Raw genomic sequence first — 13,885 nt, forward strand, 5'->3', positions numbered from 1 at the left:
AAACATGCATAGCTCCACGAATTTGACCTTTATCTTCTTCTTCCCGGTGGCTCACGGGTAGAAAGAGAATCATTCTAGAGGCTAGTTTATTGTTGCATATGGATGAAAAAACAAGCACAAAGATCTGTAAAGCCCAACACAATTTACTCTGAAATCCAATTTGCCTCAAACACAGTTCATAGATCTACACAACACGATCTCGTATTTATTTACAGAGGAATAAAATTCAAGGCTCTCTCACATTTTCCTCATGAAGGAGTCAAGTCAGAATTAACTCTGATACCATGCTATAAAATAGAGAGATTTATTGCACACAATAAATCACACTTAGATATTTTTATTGATCACAGAGATTACATATATAAGACATGAATTACTGACTTCAACACATCTAGATCAAGACTAGAACTCATACATTAGAAATAACAACGGACTCTTACACTCGAAGGGAGTAGAGCACTGTTGCTAATGATATACACAAAATTTCTTGACAAAGAAACAAAAATATCAACGAGTGTGCGGCATGCCTCTCATAGAGTGATAGCAGTGGGTGCAATTGACCCTTAGTGATAGTTGACATTCGATTTGTATGTAGCAGTGGGTTGCCAATTTTTCGGGATAACGTTGTTTGCCGTGAGCGTTTTCTTGCCGGAAAGAGAGGTCAATCGAATAGAGAAAGGTGCTTGGAGAGGGTTACGGCTATTGAGAACCCAGTTTACACCCCATTTATGTGTCATCTTTTGCCACGATTTAGAGTTTGCCTGCATCAAAATCAAATAAAAAAAATGGAGATCATATATATAAATCTCTTTCTGATCGTATATATACACAAAGTATGAATCTGTGTATATATCATAAAACTTGGGTATATATATGTGCAGAATACCTGTTGTAGCTCAACTGCTGCAAGATCCCCATCTCCTGCTTGATATTGAATAAATACTACGAAATAGAAATTATTGGCTCCTGCGTCAACGTGGAAGGCAACATTCATCCCCGAGTATTGGCAAGGCACCCTGCATAACCAACAAAAAGCAAGTGTGTTTTATGTAAAAACAATTGAAATTATAAGTGGGCCAAATTGTTATTGATGGGGGGTTAATTCAGTAGAGTAGATATAAAATACCGTTGGAATGATATAGGCACGATTCCAATGTTACGGAGGTCTGCATCTTTACCGGGAGCTGCAATGCTGTCAAAGGAGGCACCACTGAGATCAAAGTGTGTTTTGCCACCTCCGCAGACTCCGCCACCTGGACATTCATCAGTGATCACCACAGTCACCGGCTTTCCAGAACAAACTCCACAGCCTTGTCCGCCTTTGAACAGGACTGAACTTCCTGCGGCTATTTTTGAATTGAAAGGGGATCCTTTCACTATGCCTCTGAATCCACATGCGCCTCCTGCAGTGCAACAAAATTAGAAATCAATTTCATTTTCTCTTTCATTCCAATTTGTATATAATATAATACTAATACTACAATGCAATATTGCAATTACCGTCACTCCCGAATCCATGAAGATTGCCGTACCAAGTTGCAGTGGCTGGCTGCCAGCCATTACTCACAGCCACCCATTTGCATAGAATTACAAGTGTGATCACATAACTAAAAGAGAGTCTCATTTTCGAAGCAAACTAAGCGCACAACATAAACTCTTCTATTGGACTTAGAGAAACTACAGTGTACCACAACCCCTAAACCGAAACTACAGTGTACCACAACCCCTAAACCTCTTCTACATTTATAGTAAAAAAAATTGGCAACTACTTCGTTTTAGGGTTTTGACAGTTTCTCCATTTTCTCCAATATATTATTATATTCATTATTTTATTTCATTTAGTCTAGTTTCTGGGCATATGTAAAGTGTGAACTAATTATTATCAATATTTTATATTTTGAAATTATATTATATTTATTACTTTATTTCATTTAAACTATTTTTTTATGTATACTTAAAGTGTGAATTATAATTATATTATAATTAATGTAAACCATTATTATATTATAATATAATATAATGATAATGTACGAGGGCAAGTTCATTAAAATATAATAAAATTTCGGTTTTGTATAAATAAATATTCATTTTATTCATTTTTATTTATTTATTTTATTATTCATTTATGTAATAATATTCATTACTCAGCAAATATTTAATTGAAGCTTACTTCAACTAATAGACAAAATGATCTTTTTTCCAAGCATTATTTCTCGTCAATTTTTCTCAAAATATCATATAGATTTTTTTAAATTATAAGTTTAATTTTTTATTTGCAAAGATGGAGTGTCTTGGGCTTTTTGGATGTGCTTAATCCATTTATGCATTTAATTTTAAAGTGTACTTTAAACAACAATATCTCAATATTAGAGTTTGACAATATCTCAATATTCAATCTATTATTATCAATATATTGAAGCTTACTTCAACTAATAGACAAAATGATCTCTTCTCCAAGCATTATTTCTTGTCAATTTTTTTCAAACTACTATATAGATTTTTTTAAATTATAAGTTTATTTTTTTATTTGCAAAGATGGAGTGCCTCTGGGCTTTTTGGGTGTGCTTAATCCATTTATGCATTTAATTTAAAAATGTACTTTAAACAACAAGAAATCATAATCTTGCTAAAGATTGTATTATTTTATTTAGGCCAAAAAGCAATTTTATCTATTAGTTAGACTAGGTCATCGTCTATTTTATCTATTTATTTAACAGCTCCATACGTGTCCCTGTCTTAGAGTTTGACAATATCTCAATATTCAATCTATTATTATTAATATTTAATCCTTTTAAATTATATTATATTATTATTTCATTTCATTTAAAGTTTTGAATTATGCCCCACCATAACTTCATTCCCCTAAAAAAACTTCCTATGAGTTTATTACATTTTAATATAAAATTATGCATAGTTTAACGAAAAGCTATATAAATATAAAAACTTAAATATGAACTATTAGAATATTATATATTTATTTCAAATAAGTAATAATTAATACATAATACATACTATTTCAAATAATCAACTAATAATAGATTTATATATATATATATGAATTAAAATAATATAACAATAAATTTTAATGTAAATATAAATATATGATATTAAATGTTGATATTTGTAATATATTGCAATGTTGTTTTATATATTTTTTCCATTTTCTAATTTATTGTTATAACATTTTTTTACTTAAATAATTATATTTATTATTCAATAATATATTTTATTTACTTAATTAATAGTGTGGCTCAATCCATAATGTCTTTTAATTACTTAATTAAATATATCATACATCAAGTATCAAGAAATTGTATAGTTAGGTAACTCTTCTTTTTGGTCGTTTTATGCAATTTCTTGATAGTTGTTGAGTGATATCTTTAATTACGTAAATGAAATATTTTATGGACCGACCCATAATACTAATTTAGATAACATCTATGTTTGAGTCACAATGTGATTAGTTAAGTAAATGAAATTTATTAAAATACTGAATTACTTTAAAAATTAGTAACTTTTTAATTGAATTGATTTTAATTGTATTTAATTTAATACTCATTAATTTTAAACTTTTCTTATTTGTTTATGTTAAAATCAAAACTATTGCTCTAAAGTAATATAAGATAAAATCTTATATTTTGTGTAACACCTTTATGATGACCCCTCAGTGTGTGATGTACATATCATGTTTAGCATCATGATTTAAGGATTCTTTTCGTGCCCACATGCCCATGCGCCTGTGTTTTAGGCCATTATACTTATGTTTATATTCTTTGAATCCACATAGCCTAATTATGTAGGTATGAAATCACACTGATAAAATACATTACTGTTGTAAAGCAAGCCCAACAATAGAGCATGGGGCCACTTAGACTCCATGAATATGAAAAATGTGGCTTAGGTCTAAGTGATGAAGGACTTACTCCTAGGTGGTGTTGTGCCCTACAACAACCCCCCATTTCGTATCATCTCTATTCATAACAATCAATTATATGAAATGGGTCCCTTTTAAAAAAAAAATTAATTGGTATCAATGAATTTGTTCGAAAAAAGTATGATAATCAAATGTCTTTAAGAATTAAAGCCTTTTTTCGAATAACAATGTTTCCAAAATAAAACAATCTTTGGTTATTGCGATAAAGCGATCGCAAGATCGCATATCGCAATACCAAAAGAGACGCATTTAAATGGCACTTTGGTCTTTGCCGATGCGATATCGCTATCGGCGATCGACGGTATTCAATGCATACATAAAAAAAAAAGCACATATCTTATACCCCGATGCAACGCGATATCGGCGATCGGCTATCGGCACTGCCTCTTGTGGGAAAACGCTTTAAGTTTTAAACCCCGACCCGATGTGATATCGCTATCGGCCGTCGGCAGTATCCTATGCACTCCCATAAGGCACTCACGTCTTTCCCCGATGCGATATCGCTATCGGCGTTCGCTGGGACTACTTTCAAACGATAATGTAACTCTTTCCCCGATGCGATGCGACATTGTTCATCGGTAATCGGCATTTTCAAAAAGTGATTGCTTTAAGCCTTAAAGTTATATTTAAATCCGGTTGATAAAGAGCAGATTTCAAGATGCCGTTAAAGCAGGGATAAGGTAATGCATGCGTATTTAATAACTTTGCCCCTTCGTTTAAACGAATACTTGCGTCTAAGGCATTATCATATATGTTGCACGCGTTAGGAGGTCATTCAACCGAATAACAGTGTAATGGTCATTTAATGAGTAGCAGGCCTTAAAAACACCATTAATGCATATGCGATCTCTTACCAGTGATTGGATCCGCAGCCACTTCTTGAAAATTAATATCGCCACGCTTCAAGTGATATATATCTTTCACATTATGCTTTGTCTTCATTATTTCTCGTGTTACGATTTCTCTTGCATTTGTGTAGAGTTCGTTTGTGGAGAAAAGCCTGAATATGATGGGGAAGAAAAATAAGAGGAGCTCTGTTTCCACTACAACACCTGTTGCAGGTCAAGCTGCTACAATTTCAAAGAAAGGCCTAATCTCGGACACTACGTGCGCTGGTCTTGCTAGGACCACATGGCAGGGCACATATAATCTGTTGGAGGCCGAGCAACCACAAGTGACAGTGAGAACGGCTAGTGTTGATGTACTAAGGAAGTCTGATGCAACGCTCAAAGACTTGGCCGACTCCTTTTTACACAGAATAGCGGCCAGAGAGCAGGTGCTCCCTTACACAGATGTGGTGCGCTGGGCAATTGAAGAAATCCCTATCACTGATAGAACTTTCCATACAAGGGACGGAAGGATTTTCGGGTCATTCAAGCCTGATGACCTAAGGCGAATGTATCATCTGCCTGAACCGGAGCTAGTCTACAACAGAACCTTCGTGGAGAAATTCGCAAAAGAAAATGAATCACCATCCGAACCCCTCCGAGATTGGAGGCAGAACCCAGCCAAGCACAAGCATGAAAGTTCGGGTAAGTACTCCAACGTTTCTTTGGCTTCTCCCTATTGCTATGCGGGGATTATGATGTGTAGATTGTGGGGATTACATGACTCCGTTAATATTGAGATTGACATGGTTCCCTTAATGGAAGCGGCTATCAATAGTACAATTATGGATTGGGCCACTATTCTTTCTGATAAGTTGGTCGTAGCTGTTCGTGAATTTAGACACAAAACTAAAGTCACCGAAAGGAAAATCCCGCCATTTTATTATACCGCTTACATTATGGATACCCTGTGTTTTAATTCTGAGTTTCCTGTCCTCGGTTGGAGATGGACCACCCAAGATCCAACACCCATTCATTTATACCATCAGAAATTGTGGAAGTCCTATTACAAGGATCATTTGTACCAAATTTGTAATGGTTTCATGGTGCCCATTTACTATTCTATCTATGACAAACCCATTCCCAGAATTTCCTATGAAGCTTCTTTTGACTTACCAGCCATAGCGAGTTGGTTCGGGGAAGAGTATTTCACCTATATCAGAGTTTTTGGGAGTAAGGCTAGGCCACATGTCCTCCCTTTATATATCCCAGACAAGCTGTTAGCCCGGGAAATCTGCTACCAGATTATGGCTGAGAGTGTCACACAAACTCTCAAAGAGGAGAAGAAGAAAGGTTGGCCCCCTTTTCCTTTAAGAATTGGGGTTTTTACTTTGCTTAATTACAAGCATGCAGAAAAGGAAGCGACAAAACTCCAAGCTTTATCCCTGGCCACTCTCCCAAGCAGACTCTATGATCCAAAGCAAACTGCCTACACTGCCCTGGAACAAGCAAAATTGACGAAAGTTGATCATCAAGAGGATATGTTTGATGACCTGTTCGTAGGTACCGAGACAATCAGCCAAGCCAAACAGCTTGCAATAATGAAATACAATGATGAGGCGTTAACTGAGTTTAATAAACTTAGGGAGCAGAGGTTGCAAACTCTGCCCCTAGAGTTATTATCCACAACCCCAGCGTCTTCCTCAAGCGAGCCTGGTCGGCAACAAATACATGCACCTCCTGTTACAACTAAAGAACAGGATAAACAACAGGAGGAAAGGCAGAAAAAGCTACAGGCTGAGAAGCAGAGAAAAGAGCAAGCAGAGAGGCAGAAAAAGGAGCAGATAGAAAGGCAGCAAAAAGCACAAAGGGAAGAAGAGCAGAGGAAGAAGAAGGAAGAAGAAAGACTAAAGAAAGAGCTAGCAGATAGGCAGAAAAAGGAATTGGAGGAGCAGCAGCGAAAAACGCAAGAGGAGCAGCAGCGAAAAGCACTTGAAGAACAACAGAAGTTAGAACAAGAGAAAGAACGGAGCAGAGCCCATACTGAGCAACATAAGCAAACTTCCATTGATCCTGAATTGATTAAACAATGGAACCAATTTGATTCCATTATTAGTGGTAAGGAAGGCTCCAAGGACACAGGCTCCTCTAAAACAAGTGATGCACCCGATACCACTTCTTCTCAAGTTCTAGGAGGAACCAGCGGCCCACCCATTTCACAGGATGTCGAGGTAATCAATAAGGACCCTTCCGATCAAATTGTTCTCCAGGTGGAAGAAATTCCTCCCCTGGATGTTTTCTACAGCCCAAAGCATAGAGCCATTATCAAGCGCTCTAAGAAAAGACGAAGGCTTGATCAACCTTCTATCTTTCCTGAGCAAACAGTCGCGGGCAATATGGTCTGGAAGGAGGATTTGGATCCCTCCGATGATCTAACAAAGCTGTCACAATTCGCGGGAGCTTATTCTGCAGCAACTATCGACAAAGCATCAGAGGTAAGTCTTCTGTTGAAGACTAAGGACCTTGAAATATATGCATTACAGGCAGAGGTAATTGAAGCGAAAAACAAAGCAGCACAGGTGGAAGAGCAGTTGTTGGCTCAACAGCAAGAAAACAATTTGTTAACCCAGCAACTACAAATTGAAAGACAAAGGATAGACCAAAGTGAAACTCAGAAGGCAAAAGAATTGTCGGAGGCATTGTCACAGTTGAAAGCATCAAATGAGCTGATGATGAAATCAAAAGATGAGCGAATAGCTCAACTATCAGCACAGCTCGAAGCTATCAAGAGCACACAGAATGTGAAAGTTTTCAGAGCAGAAGCAACCCAAATAAATGGCGCATTACTGTCTCAGATCAGACTTCTATGTCAACAACTTGCTAAGGCTGAGCCATTATGCGAAATATCTACAACAATGTGTGCGCAAATAGAGAAGGCCAGGAATGAGCTAGATCAGGCCGAAGAAGCCATATCCGATTATAGTGGGTGGCAAGACACTGACGAAGGGAAAGCGGCGAATTTGTCCCGAATCCATGAAGCGTACAAGGACATCCTCTTCACGGAATGGAACACTCAGGTAATGAAAGCAGAAAGGGCGGCTTCCAGGTGTAAAATAATTGCCAACAATATGATCGACCTAGTCAATGATACACTTTATTTGGCAAACATGATCTCCAAGTGCACACCTGGAAGCATAACAACAGCAGGTATGCTTGAAGAATCAAGTTATCCTGACTTGGAGGAACAGAGGAAGTTAATTACCGGAGTAAATACTTTAACCTCTGATGCATATTGGCTCTTTCTAATCAAGCCACATACTCAAAGGTCTGCTCTCAAGTGTTTAACAGATGCCCTCAGATACCTGATCCTCGACATTCAAGATGCTACATATGATGCCCAGCTAACTTCGCGTCTCAACACTCCACCAGAAGTAGAGCCAATGCTGGCGATATGTCAGCTAAGGAGTAAAGGCAAAGAACCCACCGAATGAAGCATTGCCGCCAACTGCCAGATCGCCACGAAAGATGGAAAAAAAACATTTATTGATGCCAATTTAATAGCTTTTCAGTTGTTTAGATATTTAGATTAGTATAGTATTTATAGACCCTTTCATTGTTTTGGAAAGGGTCGTAAAATTTTGTAATAAGACTTAAAGGCTGAAGTTTGCACTATTGTGCTTCAGTCTATATTCTTTTTGTGAAACTCGACCAACGGTCCTTAATTTTGATTTGAAGGCTGTTTTATACAATTGCGCACGACTGTCTGTTGTTTGGAATGCTTTCCGATTTGAAGGAAGGACTGCGACATAGTGAATGATGTACTGGATTGATCGATCAGCTTACATGGTACTATTATCTGTATCTGTGTTCTTTCTTATTATATGAATTGCTGTGTTATTATCTTTGCTATTGTTGAATGCATGTATGCGATATAACAGCGAATCGTCATTTCACTTCACTATTGAATGCTTGTGTTGATTTGTTATCCCTTTCACTCATGCATGTATCAATGATATGAATGATTAAGCGTAGTAATTCGCTCTAATCGCTCTGCATAACTAATTATGCAGAGCAATGTTTAAATGGTTTAAACGTCTATGCTGAAAGTGTTAGAGTCATTTATATGCCTGCCTTAAAGCACAGATCATCAAACGCTACGCTTTGCCAAGTGATAAGTCCCGGGATTCGATTATAGTTATTACATTTTGTTTATGGTTTAGCTGTCCGCTCATTACCATCTTATCTCATAAGTCATTCATCCATCCCATTCACTTATACTTCTCGGGAAACTGGTCCCGTTATCCCCAGTCGGAACCACTATTCCAAACGGAAAAGGAGCTGCATTAAGGTCCGGACCGGGTGGTATCCCCTTTGTTGTGGCAGCGATTTTCGAGGCCTCAACAAAATTGGCGCTAGAAGGAGGGCCTTAACTGTGAATGGAAAGCCGACTTAAATCAGCAAGTCATTCTAAGAGTAATTCTCCCTCCAAATCTCCTCGTTCTTCTCAATTACATGCTGGTTCTCCAGCCCATAACCAAGAAGAAGAGGAATCTACCACCACTGCTCAATCCCATCATATCCCAGAACAGCTAAGTCTTGAATCTCCTGAAGTCCAGTCTCTAATCCATAAACTTCAGAGCTTCTCGATCTCACCACAGAAATCTGAGATATTAGAAAGCAGTGCGACTTCGCAGTTCAACCTCACACATCCTCTTACCAGACTTCAGAGCGAAAAACTTGGTATTGAACCCACTGAGTTTCCTTTACCCAAAAGGAAAAAGCCAAAGAAAAATACTGAAGGATTTGATACTGGGGATTTTTCTTCCACATCCTCCATTTCATCTCCTCATCTGCAAAGTCAACCACCCACTCCTCCATTACATATTGTTGTTCACCAGGGAACAGAAACCTCAATATCCCAATCTATTCACTCCTCATCTTCAACCCTTTCCAACACATCCGGAATCCCAGCAGTAGTCCCAACCACTGTCGCCATTATAATGGCAGATCCATGGACTAGGCCAGGAGCAGTCAACATGCCTGGACCATTGCATGATCTACCCAATGACCCCGAAAAATGGCTGCCTAAATTCAATCCAGATGATGGAATCCAGGCTGAAGAACACATCAACAACTTCATGTTAGTAGTTAACCTAAAAGGAGTGACAGAGCAAGATGTCGTAGTAAGACTTTTCCCTTACACTTTACAAGGATCAGCAGGATCCTGGTATTTTTCCTTACCCTCTGGTTCGATTACCAGTTGGAATACATGCCAAGAGCAGTTTCTCACCAAATATGGAGATGATAGGTCCCTAGCAACTTTAATAAATGACCTCTCCAATTTGAGAATAGAGCACAGGGAACCCATAAAGGAGTTTAATGCCAGATTTAATAAACTACTGAATAAAATCCCTACCGCTTCTAAACCAAGTGAGAAAATCCGAAGCGAATGGTACATCACTGCCCTACCTGCCAACATAGCTATCTTTGTAGACAGGGCTGGCAAACCTACCTTAGCTGAAAATATGAAAGAAGCACTTGCCGTTGAAAAGCGCATCAATGCTCTTGAAAAGAAAGCTGCTCTAGAAGATAGAAAAGCTAAAAAAGTCTCGTTTAAAGAAGATTCCAAGAAGAAAACCCCGAAGGACCCATATGACATGGAAGGTTTACAAAAGGTCCTTAAAACATTGTCTAATGAAATGGTTGAGATTAAAAAGCAGGTGGCCGAAACTTCAAGCAAAAGACCATTTAGGACTTTTAAAAGAACCGAATCAAAGCCTCCTAATGTTATATCTAACGCTGATTCGGACCAAGAAGAAGAGGAAGAGGAAACACCTTCACAAACCGATGATGAAGAAGAAGTAGCTGAATGCCACGGAATGTGGGATTTTATACTCCCAAACTCTGATATGGAGAATGAAGAAGAAGCCTTTCCGGTTACTACAAGAAGTAAAAGCACTCCTGAACCCCCCCAGGCAACTTCTAAGAAGAGGAGCGCAGGCGCTACTACAGCAAAGGAAAAAGTTCCCCCAAAAAAGTCACCTGTGGTAGTTCCTCAAAACCAGCCTTCAACTTCTAGTTCTCCTTCAACATCCAAGACTCTAGTGGTATCTGATTCAATGGAATATAGCATTATTGATGATATGAAGAAAACCAAGGCAAATATAACCATGTTTGAACTTAGTAAACTGAAACATCAGCAAAAGCTACTTCTCAAAGAATTAAATGTTGTTCCCTCTACTCCCCTTCCCAGTACAAGAGCTGCCAACGATCAAGGCCAGCCTCCCGCAGGTATGGTTGAAATTACCGATTCAGTCTTAATCGGAGATAAATCAAATTCTCACACTCCACCCTTCCTGCTCACTTATGAGATTTATAATAGAAACCTACACAATTGTTTAATAGATTCAGGGGCCTCATCTAACATAATGCCAGCTTCAGTTTGCTCTAAGCTGAACATTGAACCCCAGAAGTCTGCCATTCATATTGTACAGTTGGATAGAACTAAAGTGCAGGTTGTGGGAGAAATTAATTCTGTAACCATCAGGTTGTCTGCCGACCCCAGGGTTGTTCAGAGAATTGATATTTTAATTGCAGACATACCTGAATTTTATGGATTAATATTGAGCAGAGATTGGTCCGAAAAACTGCACGGGTATATTTCTACAGATTGGTCACATATGTGGCTTCCCTACAAGGGAAAGCCAAATCAAATAAGGATCGATCGTGAGAAGCATATGACCCACACAGTTACTGAATTTGAGCAAGAAAACCAACCTGTGGCATTCAACAACAACATTTTGGGGAATTATTCGGCAGAATCCTTCTTTGGCAACTTTGTTGCCCAACCATCTCCTTTTTCAGTCAATCATTTTACATCTCAAATAGAAAATTTTTCACAAACTGATAGGTCCAGATGTTTTAGTGATGCTGAGGAAAATGTAGATACTTTTGTTAATATTCCTTTATTTTGGTCTCTGTATTTTGATGGCTCTAAGTCCTCTGAAGGTTCAGGAGCTGGATGTGTATTGGTTAGTCCGCAAGGAGAAAAGACAATGTTGTCTTGTAGGTTAGAGTTTGAGTGCACTAATAATACAGCCGAATATGAGGCTTTAATCCAAGGATTATACAAAGCAATCGGCCTGGAGGTGCGATATCTAAAGGTATTCGGCGATTCGGAAATCATTGTCAAACAGGTTAGAAATGCAATTCATTGCCTTTCGACTCACCTTAAACATTACCAATCGCTCGTTCAAGAGCTTACCTCACACTTTTTGGCATTCAACATTTCTTCTATACCTCGATCTCAAAATTCAGCTGCAGATTTACTAGCCAATGTAGCTTCAAAGCTTCTACCTTCTGAAGATTACAGCCTTGATAGATTTTCTGTAGAATTACTTTTCAGACCCTCAATTCCTGACAATGTCACTAATTGGAGAGTATTTAATCATGATGATGATATTTTGCAATTTTTAACTTCTGAGAATTCTTATGATAAGCAAGTTATTGAGGAAGATGATCATGATTCCCAGATGAAAGAAGTGCTCAAAGAAAACTCGATCCCTAAGCCAGTAGTAAAACTAGAAGATCTTTATGATATCAAAGACAGGTTTAAACCTGTAATTAATACAAAGCTTCAGAGTTCTACCCTTAGGTTTGAATTGATAAATCTAGGAACAAGTGAGTCTCCTCAAAACATCAATTTAGGAACAGGTCTATCTCAGAAGGAAAAGGAAGCATTTATTAAATTGTTAAGAAAGAACAAACAGGTTTTTGCATGGAAATATGATGACTTAAAGACATATGATACATCTATTATCCAGCATACCATTCCTATGCTTCCTGATCAGAAACCGATTCAGCAAAAATTAAGAAAAATACACCCAAATTTGGAGAGCCAGATTAAGTCGGAGCTTAATAAGCTCTTGAAAGCCAAAATTATTTTTCCGGTCCGACATTCAAACTGGGTCTCTAATATGGTGCCAGTCAGAAAGAAAAATGGCAACATTCGAATTTGTATTGATTTCAGGAATTTGAACAAAGCGAGCTTAAAAGACAACTTCCCATTGCCTACTATGGAGCAAATTCTCCAATCGGTGGCAGGTTCTGAATTGATGTCTTTTCTAGACGGTTTTTCAGGGTACAATCAAGTTCTGGTACATCCTGATGACCAGCTTAAAACTACATTCAGAACAAAATGGGGAACCTATGCATATCAGAAAATGCCTTTTGGTCTCATAAATGCCGGAGCAACATTTCAGAGAGCTATGGACATGGCTTTCAGAGGGTTAATTAATCGATCAGTAGTCGTCTATCTAGACGATATTACTGTATACTCTAAAAAGAGAGATAATCATTTGCACGACTTAAATCAGATCTTTCAGCGATGCAAAAGATATGGTATTTCTCTAAACCCAAAAAAGTCATTCTTTGCTCTAGATCAAGGAAAACTCTTAGGGTTTATAGTATCCAAAGATGGTATTTATATTGATCCTGATCGGATTAATGAAATTTCTGAAATCCCTTTCCCACATAACAAAAAATCAATGCAGTCATTTTTAGGTCAGATTAATTTTGTCAAACGATTTGTCCCAGATTTTTCGCAGATTGTATTACCACTTCAGACAATGATCAAGAAGAATTCAGTTTTCAAATGGGGATCAGAAGAAAAGCAAGCTTTTGATGTTATCAAACAGTCAATAATCAATGCCCCAACCTTGAATACTCCAAATTTTTCTAATCATTTTACACTATATACTATCGCATCCAACACTTCATATGCCGCAGTACTCACACAACTGAATGATAACAACCTAGAAGCACCCATATCATTTTTCAGTTCAAATCTTCAAGGTGCCGAGTTGAATTATTCAGATGTGGAAAAACAAGCCTTTGCTGTGTTCAAAGCAGTCAAACATTATAGACCCTTCCTTTTGAAAACCCACACGAAAGTGGTAGTTCCTTTCCCAGCGGTAAGACAACTACTAATTCAGAAAGAATTGGGTGAAAAAAGAGCCAATTGGGTTACAGCGCTTCAAGAGTATGATTTAGAAATAAAGCCAGCAAAGATTGTTAGGGGCCAAGGTTTTTGCAGGATGTTGGCAGGAGCATCAAACATTCACGA

At 37.7% G+C, this 13,885-nt stretch overlaps 1 protein-coding gene across 1 annotated transcript; it reads right to left on the bottom strand.

Moving 5' to 3' along the window:
* Positions 1-563: 563 nt before the first annotated feature.
* Positions 564-1,624, bottom strand: LOC149159413 (expansin-B16-like). The gene is made up of 4 exons (XM_089434298.1): positions 1,501-1,624; positions 1,127-1,403; positions 887-1,016; positions 564-761 (listed from the first exon to the last, which is right to left on the bottom strand). Exons 1-4 carry the CDS (start codon positions 1,622-1,624, stop codon positions 564-566), a joined length of 729 nt encoding a protein of 242 aa, XP_089290424.1.
* Between the last annotated feature and the right edge of the window lie 12,261 nt (positions 1,625-13,885).

This window comes from Pinus tabuliformis, chromosome 5_2 (assembly GCF_031772625.1).
Source record: "Pinus tabuliformis cultivar Carrire ecotype Pingquan chromosome 5_2, CPIR1, whole genome shotgun sequence".
NCBI classification, from domain to species: Eukaryota; Viridiplantae; Streptophyta; class Pinopsida; order Pinales; family Pinaceae; genus Pinus; species Pinus tabuliformis.

Bases quoted from the DNA above. Each gene is read 5' to 3' on its own strand.
- LOC149159413 (XM_089434298.1), bottom strand. From the start codon at position 1,624: ATGAGACTCTCTTTTAGTTATGTGATCACACTTGTAATTCTATGCAAA. The intron at 1,404-1,500 runs GTAATTGCAATA...GTTGCACTGCAG, and splicing joins TCATGGATTCGGGAGTGACG to GAGGCGCATGTGGATTCAGA. The intron at 762-886 runs GTATTCTGCACA...ATTTTGATGCAG, and splicing joins CAGCAGTTGAGCTACAACAG to GCAAACTCTAAATCGTGGCA.